An 18,532-nucleotide genomic window follows, 5' to 3' on the forward strand; every position below is an offset into this window, starting at 1 on the left:
TGCCGAGCAAGGATCCCGATGTGGGACTCGATCCTAGGACGCTGGGATCATGACCTGAGCTGAAGGCAGCTGCTTAACCAACTGAGCCACCCAGGGGTCCTGGGGAAAACTATTCTTAATCCGTGTGAATCATACATCATATAATTCTATCATAACTCTCACCTGGTCTTTACCTTTTTTTCAGGCTCTTAAAAAATTCCACTATTGCTGTATTAATCTCATCTTTCAATCCTTTGTCTGCTTTTTCTCTTTTAAACGTCTCCTAAGGAACGTATTTAAGAATTTACATAATGCTTCAAGTTTAGAGCCACAGTTTATATGTATCTTCTTAAACTATATGTGTATAGTGGTAATGTATTTACTTACAAAATGTTAGCAGAATTTGTGACTATGGTATCAAATTTGAATATTAATTTGGTTTATTCATTCATCCAGTATTCACTTCCAGAGAGTAAGGGACTAATTTAGAGTCAGAGTGGTCAACATTATAGTTCATTTTTTATTCCCTCTTTGTTGGCTAAAGGGGAGACTAGAAATTTCTAGCTTTATAACCATGTTTGCTATTATAGATATCTTATTTAAAAACTTATTCCCTCCATCCTTATTTTACCTTTTTAGATCAATATGTAAAAAAACAAAAACAAAAAGAAAACAAAAACAAAACCTTTTTCAGCTCTTCATAAAAAGGGAATTTTTGACTGTTCCTTTGAAGTTTTGTGTGTTTTTTTCCCTCATGCCTAATGATCATACTGATACTTTATCATTATATTGATATTATTATTGATCATTTGTGTTACATTTAAAATTTTGTAGACAGACCTCTTTTCAAGGACAAAACCTCAGGAAGAACAAAGGAACAGTGTGGTGGCAAAAAATGAAGCATGCTCCCTTTCACAGCCTATGGCCGTCACATACTACTTATTCCAAGAAAAGAAGATGTCTTTGGTTAGTGTTTTACTTTCAAGTTAACAGGTTTTTAAATTTATCTAAACATGTATTTTTATCAGCTTTTCAAATAGTAAAATTGTGACTTGGGATAAATTTCTTCTAATCTTGCAGTATTTTATATTGTTTCATTTTATATTTAATCTTAGACTAGAATGTCGTTTTCTTTTTCTGCCAAACCTACCTTTGTCAATTAATTAAAAAGAGTAAGCGTACTCTGACCTGGTTACTTTGTAGAGGTTGTATCAGAGGTTCTGCTGAACATATTTACAGCTTAGGGATATTAGAGCAGTTGTATTTTAAGACTTTTTTTTTTTAACTGGGATTAATAGTTTAAAAACTCTTAGCATATGTACTGATAAGAAATAATCTCCAAGATACATTAAGGAAAAGGAAGATGGAGAGCTGTGTGAAAAGCATAAATGTAAGTGTGTGTATATATGCATGCTTATATATTAACATATTTTTGTGTATGTATACAAAAATGCATAAACTGTCTCTGGTAGGATGTACAAGAAGCTGGAAATACGTTTTTAAAAAACAGCTTGCTTTTCACTCTAGATCCTCTACTATTATTCTCTATTTTAAACCATGCCTGATTGGTCTTTGAAAAAAATCTTAATTACTGTGAAAAATGGCCGCACTTAATATTTCTTCACTGTTCTGGCCTCAGTCCTTAAGGCTGTTGAGGTTTTTTTAAATATACAAAATGAAGAGTATAACTTAGTGGAATAGGGACAGAATTAGGCTTCCAGCTAGGTTTAACTAATTTGAATTCCTATCCTCTCTGTCATTAAATTGATTTGGAAAAGGCTATATGGTCCAGTGCCTTCTTTTCCTGTTCTCTGTGTCTGTATTCACTAGGCTATATTATACTTCTTATTCTGGTTAAAATCCAGTATAAATAAGAAAAACAGTTTATAGCTTGTCTTCATCACTTAATAGATGTTCTAATTAAACAGTCAGATTCCTGAAATTAAAAGTACAAAAGCCATTACAGAAGAAACCGAACAATTCCATTGTATTATTTTTGAAGTGAATTGCATGATAAATAGAAATTTTAAGTTCAGTTTCTTATTTAAATAGTAACTTACATGTATGTGTGAAATATGCTTATAAATACATAATTTGACCATATATATAAGTATAACTGAATACAGTACTAAGAAAATTTGGTGTAGCCTCCAAATTTTCTGAATTAGTACATTCTAATACTCAGCCCTGATACATGGTTTCATGTGTTGCATTATATATTCATGATTAAAAATATGGAGTGGTATATTTTCATTGATATCTTTTGCTATTTTTTTGTGTATTATTGTGTAATATCATGGTATAATTATCTGTTCCTCCCAGGGGTCTGAGAGGGTCTGTGCCAGTTAACCACAAAATTAAACATGCCTAAGGACTAATTAATCAGGAGCAATAATACAATTAGTTCTAGGTAATTTGATGCCTGGTATCAAATAACCCTGATATTATGCACACATGGTGCAGACTGTGTAGTAGAAAAAGGTAGACATTTAATGAAGGTAACTTAAAACCTACCTTTGAAGGCTGAAAATAACTGCTTTAAATGCTCCGTTCTGTGAAAGTACAGCCTTCAGATAAATACAGTCCAAATTCAGACTTCCAAGATGCATTAAAAGAAGGTATCATGGGACGCCTGGGTGGCTCAGTTGGTTAAGCAGCTGCCTTCGGCTCAGGTCATGATCCCAGTGTCCTGGGATCGAGTCCCACATCGGGCTCCTTGCGTGGCAGGGAGCCTGCTTCTCCCTCTGCCTCTGCTCGCTCACTCTCTCTCCCACTCTCTCTCTGACAAATAAATAAAATTAAAAAAAAAAAAAAAAAAAAAAAAAAAGAAGGTATCATGAAATAATCTAGAGCTGCGTAAACTTTGAGTGTTTAAAAGAATGTTTTATCAAATGTACATCTTAAATGGATTTGGAGCTACATTTGTTTAAAAAGCTACATAAAATATGTAACACTATCCTAAATTTAAAACAATTCATGTTAAGTTTAATGCTAGGCAAAAAACGACAGCTCTTGATAAATTGTGGTTATTATTTTATGAATAGAGCCAATATAAAACACCCTATTAAAGTTTTCTCAAGAACCTTTTATAGAATGCATCTGGAGCCTTACCCTATCACTAAGCATTTTAGGATTTGTCTTCTTGGACATTCACATAACTTAAGTACCATGTGTTAGTTCAATTATACAGAATATTGGATTACAATTTACGATATTTTCAAAAGGCTGTGACAGTTATTAGATTTACACAGAATGATTAGTCTCTGCCACTAATAGGTTTTTGAAGTGAATAATTACAGAGGGATGAGGATTGAGTTCTTAGCTAATGCTGGAGGATTTTGTTTTATTCACTGTAGTAAGTATAAAAGGTAGAACATGTGGAGATCTATAACATGGGTAGTTTTAAAGAAATAGTAAAAATGAAAATTTTAAGCGAAGGTTCAGTGCATGATTTCTCAGTGAACATTGACTACCTGAAGGTTTTGGACATTTTATTTACATATGGTACATTGCAAACTTTTAAGACCTCGCTGGTGGTTTTGCTCCTGTTTCTCTAGATAAGTATAGCCAAGGAGAGGGTTATGCCTGTCACAACGGTTGGGATGCACTTAACCCAAGCAGTGAAAGCTGGCTGCCCACTTGATATGGAACGAGCAGGCCTGACTCCAGAGGTTCAGAAGATTATTGCTGATGTTATCCGAAACCCTCCCATCAACTCAGGTGATCGCTCTGACCCTAGTCTGCAGCCTTAATGACTTGAGTCATTGAACCCAGAGGAAGTAAACAAGCAATCCACTCGTATTTTTCATTTTACCAGCATTAACCCCTTATGCTACAAGGGAAACTTTACTTTTGTAATGCTTTTGCTGTTGTTTTTGAAAAACAGTCTTTCTTCCCATTATCAGAGGAGAATCTGAGTCTGAGAAATTCCTGTATTCCTTTGCAGCTTTAAATTATGACTTCCACTCCCATCCCCAAATAGTGGGCTTTCATCCTTTTCTAACTTCTACCTTACCTCTTGGAAAAAACACATTTTTTTCCATATTCATTTCCCATAGCTTACTGATTTCTCATTTTCCCCTGAATCTTACAGATTCCTTGTCATTGGCCCACGTAAGTTGTCTTTCTAAGCAGTGCAATCAGAGGTCTCAGTCGCTGTGCTGTTGAAGGGATGGTCCTCGGTCTCTCAGCCCCTTGTAGAAGGGCTTCCTGCTGTCCCTTTGCTGCAGAGTGTCAGCTGTGCTCGTGGAGACCGAGCACCTTCGCCTGCCCTGCAGAAAGTTTTAGATGATCTCTTTTTTACAGAATGAAGGATGAGGTACCTCAGAGGATTTTTTTCCCCATAAATGTACAAACTAGATGTGTTTTAACTCAGTAAATTTTCAGACTCTTAGGACAGAACAGTAGACATACAGAAAGCCTTATCTCAGGACCTGCAATGCAAATACTTAAATTTTTATTAACTCAAATTCTTTCCCACTTGGGAACAACTAGGTGGTTCCCCCAGAAATCTAGAAATAAGGGAAATACGATCACCCTCTGAAAGTACAATCAATACTGTATTAAATTGGTCAGAACAAAAATATTAAAGTCACCTTAAAGACAGCATTGGGCACCTGGGTGCTCCCCAGGGATCTGGGTCATCCCTTAGGTGACTGACTTGATTTTGGCTCAGGACTTGATCTCAGGGTCCTGAACCTGAGCCCCAAGTTGGGCTCTGCGCTCAGCACAGAGTCCGCTTGAGATTCTCTCTCCCTTTGCTTTTGCCCCTCCCCCTGCTTGTACTGTCTCTCTAAATAAATAAACTCTTTAAAAAACATATTAAAAAAGACAGCATTAATTCTGAACTCCAGAAAGACTTGACTGAAGTGTAAAGAAAGAACACCTTCATGTGTTGCATTGGTCAACTGTGGAAGCACAGGAGAAAGACAGGGACAAATCTGGGCAGTGGTCATCTAAATTATTCTCAGGGAACTAAAATTTTTCTTCCTTTTTTTCCCTTAAAACATTATTTACTTATTTATTCAAATTTCTTTCTTTCTTCTTTCTTTCTTTCTTTCTTTTTCTAAGATTTTTATTTATTTTTTTGACAGACAGAGACACAGTGAGAGAGGGAACACAAGCAGGGGGAGTGGGAGAGGGAGAAGCAGGCTTCCTGCTGAGCAGAGAGCCCAATGTGGGGCTCGATCCCAGGACCCTGAGATCATAACCTGAGCTGAAGGCAGATGCCTAAAGATTGAGCCATCCAGATGCCCTGTTATTATTATTATTATTATTATTATCATTACTATTTTAAAGTAATCTCTCTGCCCAATCTCTCTATGAGGCTCAAACTCACAACTCAAGAGTCCCGTGCTCTCCTAACTCAGCCAGCCAGGTCCCCTAAAATTTTTTCTTTGTATTATACCATATTAAAGTTGTACTGCTAAGTATTTACAAGAAGGAAATATGCAATTTCTAATCCTGGCCAATGAGACTTCAAGTATACTAAGGGCCTGTTGATAAGTTAAGCCAAGATCTTATTTGAGGAAAATAACAACTAATTATGCTTCTATATCACTTCCTCACTTTCTGGTTACAATTTGATTTTTCATGTAGGTCTATCTATAGTGAAGGTATGCACTAGTCATGCTAATCTGGGTACTTATCTATGTGAAATTATAAACCCATAATTGTAAATCAGTGAATTGACAATCTGTAACATGGTTGATGTGGATCTATTAAAGTAAAGTTAGGTTTCTAAATCTGAAAACCTTAGGGCCATATCCTGGACTGTGATAAAACATCCAAGGTAGGGGCACCTGGGTGGCTCAGTGGGTTAAAGCCTCTGCCTTCGGCTCAGGTCATGATCCCAGGATCCTGGGATCAAGCCCCGCATCGGGCTCTCTGCTTGGGCAGGGAGCCTGCTTCCCTTCCTCTCTCTCTGCCTCTCTCTGCCTACTTGTGATCTCTCTCTGTCAAATAAATAAACAAAATCTTTAAAAAAAAAAAACAAAAAACAAAAAAAAAAACATCCAAGGTAACTTAGCTGTGAGTCCTCTTACGAGAAAGCTAAGCAGCTATCTTGGTCCCATTCCAGTCTTTCTAACTCCAGCAGCCACCTAACTAGAAATTAAGGCAGAGAAAGGAAAGCAGTAATTGTTCTATAGAGTTAGAATTGTGATCATATAAAACCTCTCTTTCTCCAATGCAAAGTAAAATAGTATTTTAGAGAAGGTCAAAAACTCAGATATCATCTTGATTTTAATACTTTTGGTGTTTTTTTTCTTTATGTATGTATGTATGTATAATCTCTCAGGACTTAAAGAAATGTATGTCTTTTGATGAGCTGTTGGATAGTAGGCAGTATTCTCTGAGTTTGTGCAGCTTTTTTTCTTTTTTCGTTTTCCCCTTGTGACTATTATTGGCTGTCTGTCGTAAATCCTGATGGATGTGTTTGCCTGGTCAGTAAAAGCAAAGGCTCTGGTAACAGCTGATTTACTTCGACATAGGCTGCACCCCTTCAAAGCCATGTGACTTTGGGTGAATGGCCCAGTGTCCCTAAGCCTCAGTTTCCTTATCTCTAAAATAGGGCAAGATAATGTTGCCTCTTCTTACAGAACTGTGAGAAATAATTAGATACTGACTGACAGAACACTCTGGCACCTGTAAGTATTTCGTAGATGGTGATGGTGGCAGTGATGGTGATTATAATGATATGAATGAAGAAGTAGATGGTAAGATCTTACAGCTTCTTAAAAATACCCTTTAGGGGGCCTGGGTGGCTCAGTGGGTTAAAGCCTTTGCCTTCGGCTCGGGTCAGGATCCCAGGGTCCTCGGATCGAGCCCTGCATCGGGTTCTCTGCACAGCAAGGAGCCTGCTTCCTCCTCTCTCTCTCTGTCTGCCTCTCTGCCTACTTGTGGTCTCTGTCTGTCAAATAAATAAATAAATAAAATCTTAAAAAAAAAAAAAATACCCTTTAGGGGGCCTGGGTGGCTCAGTGGGTTAAAGCCTCCGCCTTCAGCTCAGGTGATGATCCCAGGATCCTGGGATCGAGCCCCACATCGGACTCTGCTCAGTGGGGAACCTGCTTCCTCCTCTCTCTGCCTGCCTCTTTGCCTACCTGTGATGTCTGTCAAATAAATAAATAAAATCGTTTAAAAAAAAAAACCCTCGGGGCGCCTGGGTGGCTCAGTGGGTTAAAGCCTCTGCCTTCAGCTCAGGTCATGGTCTCAGGGTCCTGATATTGAGCCTCGCATCGGGCTCTCTGCTCAGTGGGGAGCCTGCTTCCTCCTCTCTCCCTGCCTGCCTCTCTGACTACTTGTGATCTCTGCCTATCAAATAAATAAATAAAATCTTTTAAAAAAAACAAAAAACAAAAACCCTCTAAATATGATTGCTTTTATACTCTATCCTTTTTAGTAGCTAATTAAGAAAATGAGCTAATAAAAAAGTGTACAAGAAGGGAGATTTTAAAACTGAACTTTATTTTTTTTTTAAAGATTTTGTTCACTTATTTGAGAGAGAGACAGCAAGAGAGAGCATGAGAGAGGAGAAGGTCTGAGGGAGAAGCAGACTCTCTGTGGAGCTGGGAGCCCGATGTGACTTTATCCCAAGACTCTGGGATCATGACCTGAGCTGAAGGCAGATGCTTAACCAACTGAGCCACCCAGGTGCCCTAAAACTGAACTTTATAGAACCTTAAGACTTTTAATAATTCAGGCTGGTTATAATTACCTTTTTTTTTCAAGTACTGAAGAATTCTTGGGCAAATATTATTGAGTGACATAAAATAGATCTTCTAATTTCAGTTCATTATTGGCAGGAGAAAATGGTAGAGGAAGATTTAAGATTCTGTTATTTACCAGTTACTGACAACATCTATTTTATTTGGCTATGGTGAAGAATCCAGGTATCGCTAAGTTGCTTTCCAAATCATATAGTTGTAAAGTTGGGATTTTAGATTTGGGAAGGAAATTGGAAATCATTAAATTTTCACTTTACGAATCCTGCCCTGTTTTAGAGAGAGTATTTTGAGGCCTAGAGAGTTGCAGATTGTTTTAATATCTCGTGAAGATTAATGACTGAGCAAGTTTTTCTTTTTACTATACCATGTTAAAGTGTACTGCCAACTATTTAAAGGAAGAAATATGCAAGTTCTTTTTTGGTTTAAGGTTTTATTTATTTAGAGAGTGAAAGAGAGTGAGAGTGAGAGTGCACGAGTGAGCAGGGCAGGGGTTGGGGAGCAGAGGGAGAGAGACAATTCCAGTTTGACTCTGAGCTCATGGGGAACCCAAGGTGGGGCTCAATCCCAGAACCCTGAGATCATGACCTGAGCTGAAATCGAGAGTTCATCAGACACCCCGAAATATGCAGTTTCTAATCCTGATATAAGATTTGGGTTTATAAACTTCTAATTGACAGGTAAAATAGATATACTTAATTATAGTCAGTTTAACATATTTGTATGTATAGTACCTTTAAATATTCTCTATCTAGTTTCCTCTAAATTTTGATTTTAGCGATTTTAATTTCTGACATTAGACAACTTTTTAAATTAAAAAAATATTAAAGCCAGGGTACCTGGGTGGCTCAGTCGTTAAGCATCTGCCTTCAGCTCAGGTCATGATCCCAGAGTCCTGGGATCAAGTCCCACATAGGGCTGTCTGCTCAGCAGGGAGTCTGCTTCTCCCTCTACTTCTGCTCTCTCTCTCTCAGATAAATAAAATCTTTTAAAAAAAATTAAAGTCAAACAATATATAAATGTGAATATAAAATTGCATATAAAATTGCACAGCCTGATTCAACAAATATCTGAGAGAAGAGAAGCATCTGTAATCATTAGTGACTAAAACAGTATTTAAAACATTTATCTTTACTATTATATACTGAATATAGCAAATAAATTTTCATTTAGGGATAAATACTAAATTGAATTCTAAAGAAGGGAGAATACTTTTAAATATACTTATTAAATACTTAATTCATCTTTCTGTCAGTACACTGTTTGTAGGTTATACAATACAATATGAAAAAATATATTATTGTAGTTTACTTCCAAAGCAAAAATTGAGAAAGTTAAGATTATGGGAACTCAATTTTCTTTTAATTATACATTTATGGTGTGTAAGACAACATTTATTGATGTGAAATTTTACTTTTGAATTCTTGTTTTTCCTTGATAAAATGCTATTTGTTCTCCTATTCGAGAAAACATTGTGCAGATGGGGCCTCCTGGGTGGCTCAGTGGGTTAAGCCTCTGCCTTCGGCTCAGGTCATGATCTTGGGGTTCTGGGATCGGGCCCTGTATCAGGCTCTCTGCTCAGCAGGGGTCTTCTTCCCCCTCTCTCTCGGCCTGCCTCTCTGCCTACTTGTGATCTCTCTCTCTATATCAAATAAATAAAATCTTCAAAAAAAATTAAAAATAAAATAAAAAATAAAAAAAAGAAATGCAGCTGGACTTACTACATTAATGATTCAGGTATGTTATTTTTTTTTAATTTAATTGTAGCTATATCTCATAATTTGGTGTTTAAATGAACAAGTTTGATTGGCACTTAATTTCAAAATTCTGAATTGAGAATTCTCTATGTTTTGTTATGGCATAATCTTATACCTGAAAATAGAGTAATTCTGAGTTGAGAAATCATATGTATTATTTCATGCTGTCTTATTTGCTAAGTACGTTTTGTCCTTGTAATTTAGTATTTAAAGGAATTCTATAACATTTTAATCTTTTAGTTTATCCACACTTATGTAATTTTAAGCTTCTTTTATGGAGTTGAAATTCTAACCATGCTTAATAATAAATTAAGCAAGGCATTTAATGAGGTGTCTAGGTAATATTTTGAATAATTTCATTCTTCCATTCTTTATGTGCATGTAACTGGAAAATTAAGGGTGGCTTCTAAGGGACCTGCCACAAAAATAGGAGTAATATGATCTCTTTGAAAGCACTGAAGGAGTGCAGCCGGTGTTCGTTATTCTCCCAATAGAAATTTTCAGCACTTACTTGCCTGGAAAGTTAGGACAGAATCAGATGTATCTTTAATGCTAGATGCCCCTTTTTTGCATAAGCGTATTATAGGATGACTTTAAGGTACAAAGGTAGAGGATTTACAGAAATGTGTAAATGAATATATGGATTTTCTGGTTATTTCTAGAAATTATATTCAGATGATAGTACAATAACTTTGTGTATTTGTTAAATCATTAACAGTGGTTTAAAACCATAAGTAAATGATACATCGTAGTTTTATGAAAAAAAGACTCTAATTTTAGAAACAGATTGTTTTGATGGAATAAAATATCTCATTTTTCCTTTCAAAATAATCCATTGAACCCATGATGCTATGATAGTTCAGGATTATTGAACTATGTTTCCAAAAAATTGTCTTATAAAATGTACATTTACAGTGTGATGAAATGAAGGGTGCATAGTTTATTTATCCAATGTTTAAATACCCATAGAAGAAAATGAATTTAATATAATGTAGTTGTGTTAATTGGCTAAAGTACAGGAAAATTTGTATGGTTTATCTATTTTTTTTTTGTATAGTTTTTCTAAAGCAGCATTATCCAAGAAGAAATGTGATACAAACCATATATGTGATTTTATTTTATTTTTAAATTAAAACAAATTCTTTTATTGAAATATAGTTGACATACAACATTACATTAGTTTCAGTGGTACAGCAGAGATTCAGCAAGTCTATATGTTATCCACAGTTTGTAATTTTAAGTTTTCTACTAGCCACTGTGAAAAAGTTGAAAAAAAAATAGGGGCACCTGGGTAGCTGTCGTTTAAGCCTCCATCTCTTGGTTTTGGCTCAAGTCATGAGCTCAGGGCCCTGGGATTGAGCCCTGTGTCAGCCCCACGCTAAGTATGGAGTCTGCTTAAGATTCTCTCTCTCCCTCTCCCCCTGCCTCCGTTAATCTCAAGTGCCTGATTGCTCTCTCTCCCTAAATAAAAATAAATTTGAAAATCTAAAAAAAAAAGGTAAAAAAATTGAATTAAAAAACCAAAAATAAACAGATGTAATTAATTCTAATGATATAATTTAATTAACCCAGTATATTAAAAATGTTATCATTTTAACATATAATAATATAGAATTATTATGAGATATTTGTGTGTTTTTTGTACTAAGCCTTTGAAATCAGGAATGTATTTTACATTTATAGCATATCTCGATTCTGATGCTAAATTTTAATTGAAAATACTTGATTTGCATTTAGCTTTCATAAACTTTACAATTGAATAAAGTAGATACTCTGTATTCCAAACATTCTTAAAAATTTTCCAATAATTGAATCAAATATCAGTTTTTTTTTCAAGTATCACCTTTTAAATTTAATTTCAGATTGATGAATTGAGTTTCTTAACCATCCTAGCCACATTTCAGGAGCTTGTCAGCTACATGTTGTTAGTGCTCATTGTAGCAGAAGCACAATTACAGAGGTAGTTTGGCAATACCCATGAAAACATAAAATGTGTTTAACCTTTGATCTAGCAATCCCACTTCTAAGAATCTAGAGATATGGAAAAAAAATGTGTAATATAATGTTCTTTGGGACATTTTGTTTTCAAAGAAAAATTGAAGACAAAGGGAACTCAAAGTAAGTTTGGATAGACAATACAAAAGAAGATGCCTCAGTCATTAAGAAATTAATGAAGTAGTAAAATTGGCCAAATTTCTGTGGTATTTGGATGGCATAATGACTGAAGGACAAATAGAATTTTAGTTGGTCAATAGACATAGTAGTCATATTGCTAATTTTATTACATTTAGAGGTAAAATCTTATTTTCCAAGATTTTGATTAGGATCAGTTTTGTATCTTAACACTTTAAAGTAACAGAGTACAGGCTAAATATATACCCCATGGTCCTAGTTTCTATTAGCTGGGTAACCATCTCTTGCTGGCATGTTTTTGTTGTTGTTGTTGTTGTTGTTGTTTTTTAAGATTTTATTTGTAGGAATGTCTGAGTGGCTGGCTCAGTCTGATAAGTGTCTTTTTTGCTCAGGTCATGACCCCAAGGTCCTGGGATCAAGTCCCCATATCAGGCTCCTTGCTCAGCCTGCTTCTCCCTCTGCCTGCCGCTCCCGCTGCTCCTTCTCTCTCTGACAAACAAATAAAATCTTAAAAAAATTTTTTTATTTATTTGATAGTGCATTGGAGAGAGCACAGGCGGGGAGAGCCAGAGGGAAAGAGAGAAGCAGGCTCCCTAATGAGGAAGGCCCGAGTGGGGCTTGATCCCAGGACCCTGAGCCACTCAGACACCACCTGTTGATTTTTTTGTTTTTGTTTTTTAAACTTAACTGTAGGTTTTTTTTGAAGTTCAAGAGTAGCAAGATAAGATCTTTGGAAGAAAGGAGAATATAAATCTTGAAAAATGGAATAATTGAAAGACTGCCCTTTCGGGGTGACATTTAAAAATACTTGGATTCTGATTGTTAATTGAATTGGGTGTCAGAAATGTTTGATACCAGTTTTATAATTGCATGAAGATGGGTGAAACTGAGCTGCTTAGTTTTATGATACTCTAGGGCATTCCAGATGAATGTGTTGTTGAAAGTGTTTGAAACATAAGTAGTGGTCTGTAGGAGATTGCTAAATAATTTGTAAAAGGTGTGAAGACACACAGTCTGAATTGGTTCTATTGAGTTACAAAAAGTAAAAATTCCTTGATTGTGAAAATAAGTGATTTTTTTCCCAGAAAACTCATTTCGTTATAAGCATTTTAAATAATTGATATGTTTTGTTATGCTACAATAGCCATTGAAAGGATCTTTTTTTTATTAGCATCTTATTTACAAGTACGATTAGCTTCTATTTTAAGAATAAGTTCTATTAGAAAAATAATTGTAGGGACACCTGGGTGGCTCAATGGTTTAAGCCTCTGCCTTCCGCTCAGGTCATGATCTCAGGGTCCTGGGCTCCAGCCCGGCATGGGCATGGGCATGGGCATGGACATCGGCGTCGGGCTCTCTGCTCAGTGGGGAACCTGCTTCCTTCTCTATGTCTGCCTGCCTGTCTGCCTGCTTGTGATCTCTCTGTCTCTGTCAAGTAAATAAATGAAAACTTAAAAAAAATAATTGTAATAGATATTTGGAATTTGAAGTGTAATTCCTTTAGAAACAATTCTGTGAAGGTTGGTTTTGGTTCTCAGGGCACCTCACAAGAAGCAGTTTGAAACATCATTTATACAGAGTCAGTGGCATTGACCTGACTTTAAGTCTTAGAAGCAAGGCTGCAGGTGGTAAGAGGTGAGGGGAGAACATGCTTTACTTCATTTTGGTTTGTAGGGCTACAGGCATTCTAAAGAGAAACATTTTTTTTTAAAGATTTTATTTATTTATTTGATAGAGATCACAAGTAGGCAGAGAGATAGGCAGAGAGGTGGAGTGGCGGGGGAAGCAGGCTCCCTGCTGAGCAGAGAGCCTGATCCCAGAGCCCTGAGACCATGACCTGAGCCGAAGGCAGAGACTTTAACCCACTAAGCCACCCAGGCGCCCAGAGAAACATTTTCTTCGGACACCTTCCTCCTTCCTTTCTACAAAGTATTTCACTCTTTCCAGCTCATAGGTTTCTAAAATGTTCTGTGTAATTTATTTTCACCTCTTGTTTTTTTTCATCCTTTACAGATATAAATAAAGTTAAACTAATTAGAAAGCTGGTTCCTGAAAACATTGACACGTACCTTATCCACATGGCACTTGAGATCCTGGGAAAAGACTGTGACAACAGACTGTTAGACCAGCTTTCATGTACTTCCAACAGAAAGAGATATTTCCCCAACTCTGAAGAGAGCTGTTCAAGTTCTAAGAGAAGCAGGGAAGAAGTAGGCGCTAATACCAAGGTGTTAATTATATGTAGAATTTTCATACATTGTCGGTTGGTTCGATTTACATATTCTAACACTACAATGCTGTATTTTTTAAACTGTTATAAATTCTGATATAAGGTTACTTTTTAAAATCTGTGCTCTATTTCCTTTGTTTTTCATAAATCTTATCTGAGAAAAGTGATTTTTTTAAACAACAGAAAAAGGGAAATGTAGCCCATCTATTTAGCTTTTTGTGTGGAATGTCAGCTGAAATTTTACTTCTACCTCATACCGATTATATATATATATATATATATGTGTGTGTATATATATATATAGTGGAAATCTTTTTTCTTTCATAGACATAGTATTGGCTTTGAACATATGGCAGTTTATGTAGTTTATGAAAATGAAAACAAATTCCATTATAAATACCCCCAAAACTAGTTTGTCTATCATTCTGTCATTCCTCCTGCTCTGTTCTTGTCATACTGAATCTCTTAGGTACAAGGAAAATTGTTGCCCATGGTCCTGCGCATATACCATATATATTTCTGAGAAAGACCATGAATTTAGTATTATTTTAGTTTTATTAAAATGCTTTGGAAATTATTGCTCTATATGTTGTATGAGATAACTATTCTTTGATGATGATTCTATTAAATGATTGTATAAATTTGAAAATTTAACCTTTGTTATCTTCCAGGTCTAAAATTTTATGATTCTGTGATAAAAGTTGTGAAAACGAGTAATTTACTAAAAAACTATTTTAGTTTCTAGATCATAAATTGAGCATAGTAGGTGTTTTCTCATATAGTGTGTTAGGTATTCCATTCCAGTTTCAAGATAGTCTTTATAGATTTCCAAGAGTTAAACCCATTTTCTCAATAGCTTAAAAATAAGAGGAGCTGGTCTTTTTATATTCTGTACTTAAGTTAGGCTTGTATACAGACATGTCAGAGATAACCTAATGAAATTTGATTAATTGGAATTCTTTACATTATTTAGTCAATTGAAGTAGCTGTGGGAAGGATATTAAAGAAAATAATGTTGGGTGGTAGTAGTGAAATTTGGCCTCTATTCCCAGCCTTTTATTTCTGAAATCTATACCAGATGCCTAAAACCTTGTTTTTTCCCAGCTTCTACCTATCAGTAAAGGAAAAGGTGAAACTTTTTATTTTTTCCTGATTATTGATGCACATTTACATGAATTATTATTTTAGTCACATATTAGCATTTGGCTTTTCCCTTATTGAAATAATATCAGATGCTGACAACAGAGTGGGGAGATTTTGGTGGTGGTGGGTGGATGGGTAGAAGTCATGCTGAGCCTACTGGATTTACCCCCCCCCCCCGCCCCATTTAGGGGAACAAAGATATTGGGGATAGGAAGTAGATTAAGAGATGAGTGAGCCAGCCTAAGTATTTTCCTTTCATCTGACTCCCAAGTACAGAAGGCTGCTTCGAATACTGTAGAGTTTGTTGGAGGGCTGGTTTCAGATCTTTCCTGTTAACATTCATCTCTGCTGACCTGGATTATATCTCTTAATTTGTTTCATCGGATGAATATGAGGCTTCTGATAAAGAATAATGTCAAAACAAAGTCTTTGTATTTGTTGGTGCATTGTTAGTTTTACGCCTATTGTGATTACTCTTAAGATAGAAGCTCCATCTTGCCTTTGCTTAATGAAGAAAGATTCTGTCTTGATATTGGTAGTTCTGATTCAAAATATGCAGTGGATTCTTTGAGTACATCTTTTTTTTTTTTTTTTAATTTCTGGAAAGTCTTGTTAAATTTTACTTTTTAGAATTTGTCCCATTGCTTTATATTTCTTCTTCAGGGTCTTTGACTATTTCTATGTTGGATCTTCTTTGCCTAGCTGCAATATTTGTCACTTTCCATGAATTCTTTCTAGTTTTCCATTTCTCCTTATTTTAAAATTTTCTTCTTCATCTTTTTCACCTCCTATTTCTCTGGACAGACTCTGTTATGTTTCTTGCTATATGTTCCTCCTAGTTTAGTATTCACTTCTTTACATTTTTCCTTCTTCTAATTCTTAACTAAACTTTTCTCCTCCATTTTGAATTTTTCTGATTTTGATTTATGATGTTCTTTCATGTTTTGAATAATTTTCTTAATGCTTTTCAACTCATTTAAGAGGTTACAGTTTTATTCTATATCTTAGCAACTCTTCTGGTGTCCCATTTGATCTTAATACTTTCCTGTTGTTCATTTTCACGTGAAATTAGTTTTCCTGCACTTTCAAAAGAAAGCAAGTAGTTTTTCAAGGTAGTTTTTCCCAAGTTCAGAGAGTTCTCTCTTCTGGTATTTTGTGTAATTTTTCAAAGTATGGAAACTTAGTTTATGAGATATACTCCTTTGTCACTCTTCCCTTTGTCTCTGTTTTACTTGAACTGCTGATTCGATTTCACCCCCATAGTTCTCCCAGAAGGCATTGTGGTAGCTGGTCAGGAGCGTTCGCAGGAACCGGTTGCGTTAGCCATTGAAGACACCATTTATAAGTCATTTGCTGTTGGGTTAGGCAGAAGCCCTCTCATTTTCAGTTGCTGTTTTCCCATTAATCTGTCATGGTTTCTGAGGTCTATCTGTAGGCTACTTTGTGGTTCTTCTGTTCTTGGGCACCCCACTGCTTGCCTCTGCTTTCTCTTGTAGGTAAGTGGTACTCTGCAGGTCTTACGGCTGGTGGTGGTTTATCCTCGCATGCTCCGAGTTTGGATTTCCTTGGGATACCTTTAAACTTAGTTTTAGTGTAAATGTAGATTATGAGTTCAGAGTTTTCCTGTCAATTCTGTTTTAATGGTGGGCTTCAGAGAGATTAAAACACTATGCTTCCACCATCTTCCCAGAACCCCTCTCCCCCGAATCACCTTTTTCCTCCTTATTTTTCTTCACTGTCTAAGAGAGAATGTATGTGATATTTTCTGCCCTGCCACTAAGTTTCATTATAAATTAAAATGTACAATATTAGTTATAAATTGTTGTGAGATACTCAGAAAAAAATGCCTTACGAATAATATTATTATTATTAAAATTCAGTACTTCAGAACAATTAGAATTTTCTTAAGCTTTGCTTTTTTAGGCATAGTTTTTGTTTTGTGTTGTTCTCTAAGAAAATAGTGCATGCTGTAACTATTTTGTGTTCTATAATAATGTTAAAGGTTGATCGAAAACATCCTTGTGATTTTTCACCAAAAGATGAAAGTCACAGAAATTCCCTAAGACTAACTTCTTGGAATCAGCCAACCAGCGATTCAAAAACAGATTTATTTACGGATTCTCATTTAATTTTCAATTAAGATTAAATTAATAAAGTAGTTTTCATGATAACTACATCCAACTTGATAATTGCTATTTTTAGATTTGTCTTAGTGTAGATGAAATTAAATGTGAATATAACATATATATTTCTCTATTTGTATACATATATATGCTCACATATACTCAACAAACGAGTTAATGTTTTGTATTTTCAATTTAATGATATTTGTTAATAGAATTTGGAGTATCAGAAAAACACCCTGAAAATCTTACCATGATTTCTGGGAATTTTGGTTGACTACTAAAGAAGGAAGTAGTCACTGAAAGGCATCGTTTCTGTTAGGTGACTCAGTTCTCATAATTAAAGTCTCTCCAAAAATTTATTGTTGAGACTCAAAAGATATAGTCAGTGTAAGTAAGCACTTTCCCTCTTTCTCAGTGAAACAAGGTCATTATTATAATAGTGTGGTAAATACTGAAGGTCATATTCTGTAGAAATATTACAGAAGATAGAACATTTTCAGTGATATTGGCTACTAACTAATGAATGCCAAGACTAAATCAGGATGTGTTTTGATAGCTTGCATATATTCTCATTTGACCCTCCGGGTAATCCAGTGATGTTATGTACTGTTATTCTCATTTTCTGTGTGAAGAAACTGAGACTGAAATAACATTCATAAGGCCATACATTTAGCAAGTGACTCATTTGGAGCTCAAACCTAATTCTGTCTTGGTTGGCAGTCCCTATTTACTCCATGGTATTCAGCTACAAGACTTAGCGTTTTTTCCTCTGCTCTGTTCCTGTGCAGATGTCATGCTCTGTTTTGCTTTTTGGTTTTGTTATCATGTTAACTTCTTTCCTTCATCCAGATGCACACAGGTGTTCCAACTATAATTGCAAGCAACTGTAGGCTGCGAGGCATTGTGTTAGTAAGATCTTAAGGGAAGGGGTGCCTGGGTGGCTCAGTGGGTTAAACCTCTGCCTTCGGCTCAGGTCATGTTCCCAGGGTCCTGGGATTGAGCCCCACATCCATCGGGCTCTCTGCTCAGCAGGGAGCCTGCTTCCTCCTCTCTACCTGCTTCTCTGCCTACTTGTGATCTTCATCTGTCAAATAAATAAATAAAATCTTAAAAAAAAAAAAAGATCTTAAGGGAAGAACAAATATTTCTGGACCAATTTTATCTCTGCCCAAATGCCTTTTGTCTGTGGCATTATATATCACCAGTATTTATTATTTCTGAGTCAAATATCGTCTCATACAGTCTATATAAATCTAATCTGTTCTCCTGGACTTCTCTTCCCTGTGAGGAAATTTGCTATCCTTAGCCTGTTTTTTCTCTTTAGCTTTTACTAAAGTGTGAGTAGCTCTTTCTTCTTCGTTGGATTTCTTTAATTAAGCCAAAACAGCTAATAGGGTTTTTGGTTTTTTTTTAAACCTTTCCTAAATATATATTTTCACA

General features: G+C 35.6%; 1 protein-coding gene across 1 annotated transcript in view; it reads left to right on the plus strand.

The window, feature by feature from the left end:
- Positions 1-18,532, plus strand: part of WRN (WRN RecQ like helicase) — a 111,147-nt gene that overhangs the window by 90,397 nt on the left and 2,218 nt on the right. The window contains exons 30-33 of the mRNA XM_080795344.1: positions 814-945; positions 3,537-3,699; positions 13,607-13,821; positions 16,969-17,094. Coding sequence (XP_080651470.1) covers positions 814-945; positions 3,537-3,699; positions 13,607-13,821; positions 16,969-17,094 — 636 coding nt within the window. The remainder of the gene's footprint in view (positions 1-813; positions 946-3,536; positions 3,700-13,606; positions 13,822-16,968; positions 17,095-18,532) is intronic.

This window comes from Martes martes (assembly GCF_963455335.1).
Source record: "Martes martes genome assembly, chromosome: 2".
Lineage (NCBI taxonomy): Eukaryota > Metazoa > Chordata > Mammalia > Carnivora > Mustelidae > Martes > Martes martes.